We start from the raw sequence: 9,662 nt of genomic DNA, 5'->3' as shown, positions 1-9,662 counted from the left end.
CACTCAACTTAAAACTTAAACACTCCACAATCTGTAACTTTACAATCATACTTGGGTCTTTCATTGCAAGTCAGAGCTCCTTCTAATCTCCTGAGGACGTCGACACCCTCAACCACATGACTAGAATAGAAAATAAAGACACTAGGCTTGAGCAGAAATGTATAAGAGGTCTGAAATATTGCAGCATTGGGAAATTAAATAGGTGTGATACAAACCCGAAAGCAACATAGGTCCTTTCCATCCAGGGTGTTGGCTGCAGGGTGATGTAAAACTGGGATCCATTAGTATGGGGTCCCTTATTGGCCATTCCTAGAGTGCCCCGTCTAGTGTGGGACACGGCAAAGCTCTCATCTAAAAGGAGAAAGAACACATGTTGTGGAGAATTTACAATAAAATCCACTAATATACACACATGCACAGTGGGTTCTCATGGCAATACTGTTGATGTCTTGGAACGTTTATATGTTTTTTACCTTCAAATGTTGGTCCATAGATTGACTCCCCTCCATCACCTTTCCTTTCTGGAGAAATATCTGCAAAATTGAAAGATATATTGTGTAATTAGACCACAGTGATACAAATTCACTTCCTCAATCTCACAATATGTTTGCTCACGACTTTAGTTGCTGTCACAATCATAGTATGGGTCGGGCTGTAATGAATAACGTGGATGGGAAGTTGGAGGAAGTCACTGCTTATCTCACTTTCTGGAAACAGAGTCAGATTAGTTGTATCTAGTTTAATGTGGACCATACCTCCACCTTGCACCCAGCCGTTAGGCACCACACGATGGAACACGGAGCCCTTGTAGCAAAGTGGGAGGCCGCTCTGTGACAGACCTCGCTCTCCGGTGCACAGAGCCTCGAAGTTCTTTGATGTCTTTGGACAAACATCTGAGAAAAGCTGAGGAGAGGGAGGACAATGTGCCTTATTAACATGCTGCTATGCTGTAATGGTAATCCGTTTAGTCACATAATGCAGGTGGTAATGATAAACTACATGAATTTGTGCCTCACCTCAAACAATAACTTCCCCACTGCCTCTCCTGCTATTTCAATGTCCATGAAGACAAACTGATGCTGCAATGAAATGACAGAGAAGTGTATTCCTTTCATTTTAATGTTTCACGGTTGAACAAATATAAAGAAAAGGTGATTTTTATGAGAAATATTCATCAAGAAGAGCCACTGATGACTGTAACTACGACTGGAGCCTGATGGTTTGCAGATTTTTAACCTAAACTTGTTATGTTTGTGTCAGTGGTGTGGACTTGCCCCATTGTCCCGGAGGTGTTTGGTGTAGTAGTCTTCAGTGAGAGCCAAATAGAAAGCCTGTGGCCGAGTGAAAGAGAAACTCCACTGATTCTGGGCCCAGGAGGCGAGGTCCTTCTCATTACCAAGGAGAAGGCCGTTCACAAAGCACATCAGGCTGCTGGCGTACTGCCACGCTTCACCACGCAGCTCCTTGAGTCACAAGGGTTTGAACAACAGATGTGTTGTGATTCATCAGAATAACCATAACGTCAAACTACAGCAGTACTGTGTTGTGTCTGTAGCTGTATAGTTGAGCATCACAACACTCAGCAAGCAGCTGAAGCTTACAATCTACAGAAATGGTGGAAAGTAACGCACGTAATTACTCAAGTACGGTACACTTGTGATGTACTTCTACTTGAGTATTTAAATTATTTGCATTAAGATTATACAAACAAAAGATATGAACATTTATAAAACACAATAAGCAGTGTAAGTTAATTCAAATGAGCTCCACTTACAACATTTGAATGCTGTCTACACAATGCACCATTTATAGTGATATGATTTGATAATAATAATATAATAACCCAGTAGTAATGCAACACTGACACAGACCACACTTCTGCCTAATGACTGCTTTCTCTTGACACTTTATGCCATTTTTTTTGCAGTATATCTTTTCTCTGCTTTAATGACTTTAAGAGTTTTGCAGCCCAAAAACAATTTGCTTGAGGGTTGTATTTTAAAGGAATATAAACAGAAGACTCACCCTTTTCTTTTGGGACAGATATGTGTGCCAGTCAAATTCCAGTAGTGGTTGAATTTTTGGATCGAGGAACGCCTTGGGAAACTTCTGTTTTAGTCCCTATTGTGCATAAAAGATAAACGTGTTGATAACGTTCAGGTGAAATTATGCCAAATAATAACAACAAGAGATGAACGCTTTACCTCGGCAATACTTCTGGCAACATGGAAATTACAGTCTTTAATTAAGCCGACAACTTCTAGGTGTATTTCTGAGTCCATGGTGGAAAATAAAAACAGTCAAAAGGTCTGTAAACAAGAGCCTGTCTCCATAACAACACGCATTCAGAGGCGCGTTAATATGACGCGCATGTTAAAATGTCCGGCTTCGACCGACTTCGCGAGACTGTTCCCTTTCTTTCCGCCTTGTAGTTGAAATAATTACGCGAATCGAAATTACACAATCACATAAAGCCTCACGATGACCCATATTCAATTTAAACATCGAGTTGACTTTCTTTTTCCACGTCGTGACGATTAATACAGCAACAAGGCAGCGTAGTGCACAGATGTGTTCAACGAATTGGAACGGGGCCCAACGGCCGCCACTGTTTGAAAACTTGTCGTCGTCCTGTGTTGGTTTTTTGTGTTGTTCAGCGTTCACGTTTTCTATACACTCCACTGAATTAAATCGATTTTAAAAAGCCGTTTTTTGGGGGGGGGGTTAGATATGGGTGTTAACGACTTGTGGTCCATCGTGGAGCCGGTTCGTGAGTCGGTGCCGCTGTACAGTTTGAGCGGAATGACGCTGGCAGTGGACCTGAGTCTGTGGGTGTGCGAGGCCCAGCATGTCCAAGCGATGATGGGGAGAGTCACCAAGCCACACCTGAGGTAAACGTCACATATCGCTCTTTAATTAATCAGCTTAAAACTGTTTCTGGTCACCGGTTACCCTAAAGCAATGCTCTTGTGTGTCCAGGAATTTATTTTTCAGGGCGTCATCCCTCACGCTTATGGGGGTAAAGCTTGTGTTCGTGATGGAAGGAGAAGCCCCTAAACTAAAAGCAGAAACCATGAGCAAGAGGACACAAACAAGATATGGAGGATTCAAAAAGGCTTCTGCCCCGAAGACTACAGTGAACACCAGCAGAGGGCGCTTTAAAGCTGTCCTTCGAGAGGTTAGTTGCTTCCCCCACTCACCTGCAGATCAGACAAGTCATGATGAATTACTAATTTGTATGCACCCTTCTCTGATACCTGCAGTGTGCAGACATGTTGGACTACCTGGGTCTGCCCTGGGTCACAGCTGCCGGGGAGGCCGAGGCCATGTGTGCCTACCTGGACTCACAGGGCCTGGTGGACGGCTGCATCACCAACGATGGCGACGCCTTCTTGTATGGAGCCCGGACTGTCTACAGGAACTTCAATATGAACAGTAAAGTATGTCTGTGAAAGTTTAACCATCCACGGAGTACAACGTCTGGAGAAAGTTGAACCCAAATCACAGGAGTGGAGTCTGATTTGAATGTGCTGCATTGCTCATTCGAAAGGCTGTTCTGGGGATTAGTACTGAATTTATCTCTGTGATCAGAACTTTTTAGAATTGTGTTTGAACACAAATTCCCTGTTGGTTTCCAGAAGAACATTCTGTATTCTATGTCTTTGTTCCTAATCTGCATAATATTGTTTGCGGCTGTTCCCTGCAGGACCCACAGGTGGACTGTTACAGGACATCCAGGGTGCAAACAGAGTTACATCTCTCCAGAGAGAATCTAGTTGGTCTGGCCGTCCTCCTCGGCTGTGATTATATTCCTAAAGTACGGAGGACATCTTAATCTGAATTTTGCATCCTCAAAATCGCCAACATGAATGAGTTATGTTAACCGAACAATGTCATTCTTCCATCAGGGCATTCTAGGTGTTGGTAAAGAGCAAGCTCTGAGGCTTATCCAGATGCTGAAAGGACAAACACTTCTGCAGAGGTAGGAAACCCAGATGTGTGATTGTACATTAGCACTATTTTTTTCCGTTGCCTCACATAAACGGTGTTTATAGCGTCGTGTTTGTGCGCTTGTAAGCTGTCTTTGATCACCTCAGGTTTATGCAGTGGAAGGAGGAGAATGCAGGCGTGTTTGAGGGAGTGAAGAAGGTTCCTCACTGCAACATATGTCGACATCCTGGTGAGTGGGTGCCCTGCTTTGAACTCTGACCCCTGTTCCTGATAAGAGGTGGAAAGGAGGGGGGGGGGGGTGTGTCCCTGAGGACATGTCTCACACATGGCTGCTTTAAAGCCATTTAACCTGTCATGTTAAAACATACACGTATGTGAGAGATGGGTTAGTCTGAATGTGCCTTTGACTTTACACCCAAGTTGTAGTAGTGTGTTGGATGTTTTTTTGTTCGTCTACTCTCTCTTCTCTTGTTTTATCAAATTCTGATTCATCTCCTCCCCTTTTCAGGCTCAGCGAAGGCACATGAACGTGGCGGCTGTGCGCTTTGCGACAGTACACGTTTCTGTCAACCTCAGGACTTTGACTACCGGTGTCCCTGTGAGTGGCACCGCTATGAACAGGCCCGGCAGGACTTGTCTTTTGAGGCAAATATCAGAAAGTATGTGACTTTACAAAAAACAGTAAATGTAAATGCACAAAATGAAAGTGGAATGGCAAGCAGGGAAATACAGGCAACACATTAAAAAGAAGATCAAGACTAGTGGTATTATAGTCAGTCTATCAATCATCATTCTCAGTCTGAGGAGGTGAAATGACGAGTTAATTAATTGATTAGTTAATTATCAGAAAGATAATCGGCATCAGTTTTGCAATTTTCCTTTTAATCAAGACATTTTTGAGCTAAATTGAAGAAAAAAAAATGAACTCGGATGTGAATATTTTCAGATGTTCTTCTGTGATAGTAAACTTGATATCTTTAGGTTTTGTGTGTAATCTGTTCATTTTGTGTTTTATTTCTTTTTTTAGGAAAACCCTGGCAAGTCAACAGTTCCCTTTCACAGAGGTACAGCTGTTTTCATCTGCAATGGCTTGTATGTTATTGCTCAGTCGTATGATAATCTACACTACATGGTTTTCAAATCTTTGATTGCATTTTGCAGATCATTCGTGAGTTTCTGATTTCAAAGGATGAGCCTGTGTCTCATTTTAAGAGGAGACAGCCAAATATGCTGTTGATGCAGGTAATGAGTTTATTTATTTATATGACTTGTCCAGTCAGTGAGATATATCTTTTAGTAAGTTGCATGTTTAAATTTGTGTTTTTCAGAAATTTGCCTATGACAAGATGGAGTGGCCGAAGCATTACACCAGTGAAAAGGTTTTAGTCCTGATGACCTACGCAGAGTTGATGAACAGAAAACATGGAAGAGAAATGTGCTCCCAAATCAAGCCCCTCAGGTAGTCCTACAAGCCCAACTTTTAACAACAACAAAACTGTTGCTTTAGCGGCATTGTTGCAGTAAAAAAGTTATTTCAGTACAATCATAACACAGAACGACGCGTTTTCCCTTCAAAAGAATATTCAAACCGAGAGTGAGGAATGCCGTCGCTTGCTTCGAGATCATCTGGAGCGCTCCAGGTCGGTATAAATCTCATCAACTTTCTTCTTTTTCTCATATTAGACGATCGCGATATTTTAGAAAAACATCCTCTGGGTTGAGTGACACCGGGTTGTCTGTTGGTGACTTGCTGTGAGGTTGAGTTCAGAGGTGACAGATCAGTCACAACAGCCACTAGGTGCTAAACTGGCTTCCTCCCAATCTGTCATATCAAAGTCTTCTCCACTAACAAGCCCGCCTGACATGACCGGCCTGAGAAACTCTCAATCAGCTTCTTCAGAATGGGGTTCCTCATGTCATTTAAAATATATACAACTCAAATGATTACATAATGGGTTTACATTTGTATTTTCCATTATTGAGTGTATATTTTAAAGTAACAATACTTGAAATCATTGATTATAAATGCATAGGTAATCAAATTCTATGATACGTTGATTGAATAATTAGTTGACCGAATATTAATTATTTTGATAGTTTGAGGTCGAGCAGAAATGCCAAATGTTTGACAGGTTTGCGTATTTAATTTAATATTTTAGTAAATTGATTTTTGTTCTTTTTTTTGTTCTCTTAGTTTGACAAAACAAGACATTTTATATTTGATCACTTTGGCCTCTAGGAAATATAATAATTATTAGTCGTAATTATATTACTATAATATAATAGTCACAATAATCAATATTAAAACTAATTGTTAAGGGGAAGAAAAGTGGTTCACAACAAGTAGTAATACTTTTCTCTGGTGGAACTTTTTTCTTTTTTCAGTAAAGAACCACATTTCTGAAACATAAATATGGAATACAAGAAAATTACAGTGTAAATACAAAAAAAATATTATATTCTTATATAATAGAAGTCATTTTCTTTTATTGTACTCACTTTTATTCCTATGTTTATCTTACTATGTATACAATGAATGCACCAAAACACCGCCTTGTACGTGAAACCCACTTGGCAACAGACTGGATTCTGATTCTGGCTTTGATTTTCTTATACAAGGTCACAAGATACTTATTGAGACCAATTTGGATCTGACCTTGATTTATCTTTTTTTTCTTCTACAGAACATTACGTGTTTCCTGAGGACCGGCCTGCAGAGGATCAACATGAAGTGAGGACGGTGGAGGAAGAGTCTCTCTTCCGTGTGGCCTGCCCAGAGGTGGTGGAGAGCTACCTGAGAGACAAAGCTCAGGCCGAAGAGAACAAGACCAAGAGTGAGACAATAAGTTATTATATTCACTGGCATAAACATACAACATTAAATGCCATGTGTTTTTTTTCTTTCTGGGAAGATTTTTATAAAATGATCCCCCCCCCCCCCCCCTTCCTCCTCCCACGCACACGCCACACGCACAGACTTGAAAAGCTCCTGATCAAAGGCACCTGGTGCTTTAACTTGTTTTTCAAGGCCGTCTATTGCAGCGGCTCTGACACCTGAAAATGTAGCGTTTGGCAGCTCGGCTGGTTCACACCAAAGGCTTTGATGCAGCCGAGAGGTGTCTGTCTCACAGGCCTCGCTGTCACTTTATGCAGGTTGTACCCCCCCCCCCCCCCCGGTCATAACTGCTATAGAGCTTCACTTCCTAAAAACTAGCCACCGAGATTTACAGTGGAGAGATACCTGAGTGAATATGTTCACAGTAGCCTTTCATTCAATAAATGTGTTTTAAATCCTTTTTATTTGTTCACTGACAGCCAGTCTCGATCTTTTTTTTACAGAGAAAAAGCCAAAGAGTAAAAAGGAGAAGCTATCTGATGTCTCCGATGGTATTTCAGACCTCTTGGCCCAGATGACCCTCCAGAGTTCCTCCAACACAAATGCACAAACGCTGATCCATGCCGTTTCAAACACAGAGGAACCAGAAGTGGTGGTTTTGGACACTCCGGTGAACCATAAACAGCATCTGAAGTTAAAGGAAGACCACAGCAGCCCCAGTACTCCTCTGTCTCGTGCAGAATCCGAGGCTGTCGCTCCACCGTCTGTCTCTGCCGTTATCGACGCTCTACACCTGAGTGATATCGACTGGGATGCTTTGTCCTTCACATCCTCTCCAACTCAACCGTCCGCTACAAACCACAACACTGAGCCCAAACTGAGCAAAACCCCAGACGGTGATGTCAGGGAAACAGAGGACGAGAACACAAAGCAGAAAACCTCAGGTGATGTCAAAGAAGCCGACCCCAGATCTGCTCCGGAGTTGTGCTACACGGACTGTCCTCTAAGGGAGAGGCTGCTCATGAGGAACACAGCTAAAGCTATAAACCAGATAGAGGCACACAATGACGTGGTCTCAAAACAACCGAACTATGAGTTGGCTTCTCTCAAACACATTTCGTCTCATAACTCAAAGACAAAAGGCCAGATCCCCAGTAAAGGTGGTAGTGACAGTAATATGTCAGGAAAGGAATCTGCTGTTCACAAAAAAGAGCCACTCACGGACAAAAGGCAGTGTGCAACAAGTAAGGCAGAAACAAAGGACAAATGTAATGGCTCCCAAAAGCCTCCTGTGAAATATAAATTTGTCCGAAAAGCCATCTCATCATCTGCTGTCCCCCCACAGAGGAGCCACTCTGACCCAGCCCGAAGTGACAAGGACGGAAACGTGCCGCAGACCACCAAGAAGAGCGTGTGCATGAGCATGTGTTCATCGAGCGAGGAAAGTGATGCAGAGAACCAGCAGTCTGGACCTCAAAGAAAAGCTCAAATCAAGCCCATGAACATGAAGATCAAGGGCGGCTTCCTCTCAGACTTCCCCCTGAAACCTAAAACGATCAAACCAGCAGCAAAGACAGCTCACACTCTTCAGTTACTACAACTAAAACCTCAGAGCTACAGTGCAGATATGGAGATAAACGGCATACCTGCATCGACTAAAAGCAGATGCCGGGATGTCTCCCCAGCTGATGTGGACGGTGGTGTGTTCCTTCAGACTCCAGCATCACCTGCGTTCGACAGTGACGACTCAGTTATTTGTTGTGAGAGTCCACTGCCACTGGCAGAGAGACTGAGGCTGAAATTCCTGAAGTGAGCCGGACGATTACAGGATGATGGACAAGAACATGTAAGCTGTGTTGTTCTGTAACATGTGTTGGTATTGAAAAGCCTGACTGATTGTGTTGCCAATGAACAAAAAAAATGTAATTGTTACAATAAATCTTTTTATAAATGTTTAGTATAACCAAAGTTTGCCTTGCTATAATCCATTCATCTGATCCTAACGAGATCCGTTTATGTAAATCAGGGTTAAAGGTTGTGGATTAGCACAGTTTTCATGTTGTACCGTGTAACAGCACCACATGTGTTTGTTTGTTTTCCTCCCTCCCACTTCGGTTTGACAAGCTGAAATGTCACTCCACACAGAGGCACTGCAGCTCAGGGGGACACCGAGGACGCTGAGCCGTTGGTTTTACAACCTGCCAGCCAGCGTTGGTCCCCTTGATCATGAGTGAGGCCTTACACACCTTTTCAGACATGAAAGGTCTGGCAGCAGCTTGGTGACAGCTGCATCCTCTACCCAAATAACGAGAAGAAGTGCTGGAAATGGAGCAGTTTGTCAGGATGATTCTGCTCGTTTTTCAGTGCAAATCAACTTGGCTCCTTAAGTTTTTTTTTTTGTGAAGTGTAAATATCACACTTGATGGAAACAGGAAAAAACTGCATTGGAAACAAGAAACATTACTCCAGGTGTACGTTTAAAGGTAAAACCTAATCTTAAGATTCAGTACAGAACAGTAAAATATTGAATTATTTTGGCCTTGAATAATTTGGTTTAAATAACTCCTCGACTGAAGACACACGCGGGCCTGACTTCCCGGAGAGGTGTGAAGATCTCAGGTGAAGCAGCATCCCCTCATTGCTTCATTAGACAGATCACATCAAACTGATAATTGTCGTCGTGCAGACTTTAAAGAGTGATTTCCCACAAAAGGAATCTAATTATTTTTCTTTCTATCACATTATCCGTCTGTTTAGCCCGATTCACACCCCAGTGGTGAACGACGTCCTTCGAGAAGGTCGCATTTTGGCACTTCAGGTTTTCTTTGAACTTTCTTCGCCTGAGCTGTGAACCCATAAACCTCCGGAGATCTGC

General features: G+C 42.5%; 2 protein-coding genes across 2 annotated transcripts; one reads left to right on the top strand and one right to left on the bottom strand.

Moving 5' to 3' along the window:
* Positions 1-8: 8 nt before the first annotated feature.
* ppil6 (peptidylprolyl isomerase (cyclophilin)-like 6) lies at positions 9-2,282 on the bottom strand. The gene is made up of 8 exons (XM_076084815.1): positions 2,205-2,282; positions 2,026-2,121; positions 1,275-1,463; positions 1,017-1,079; positions 756-903; positions 474-533; positions 216-351; positions 9-120 (listed from the first exon to the last, which is right to left on the bottom strand). Exons 1-8 carry the CDS (start codon positions 2,280-2,282, stop codon positions 9-11), a joined length of 882 nt encoding a protein of 293 aa, XP_075940930.1.
* A 448-nt stretch (positions 2,283-2,730) lies between these two features.
* Positions 2,731-8,738, top strand: gen1 (GEN1 Holliday junction 5' flap endonuclease). The gene is made up of 13 exons (XM_076084492.1): positions 2,731-2,891; positions 2,980-3,178; positions 3,264-3,440; positions 3,707-3,817; positions 3,909-3,982; positions 4,098-4,180; positions 4,460-4,610; positions 4,979-5,015; positions 5,113-5,193; positions 5,280-5,410; positions 5,530-5,591; positions 6,636-6,785; positions 7,291-8,738. The coding sequence occupies exons 1-13, from the start codon at positions 2,731-2,733 to the stop codon at positions 8,598-8,600; spliced, it is 2,727 nt and encodes a 908-aa protein (XP_075940607.1). The 3' UTR covers positions 8,601-8,738.
* Positions 8,739-9,662: the final 924 nt, after the last annotated feature.

Source organism: Anarhichas minor, unplaced genomic scaffold (genome assembly GCF_050575085.1).
Source record: "Anarhichas minor isolate MPS153535 unplaced genomic scaffold, ASM5057508v1 ptg000136l, whole genome shotgun sequence".
NCBI classification, from domain to species: domain Eukaryota; kingdom Metazoa; phylum Chordata; class Actinopteri; order Perciformes; family Anarhichadidae; genus Anarhichas; species Anarhichas minor.
This window is presented reverse-complemented; position numbering and strand designations above follow the sequence as displayed.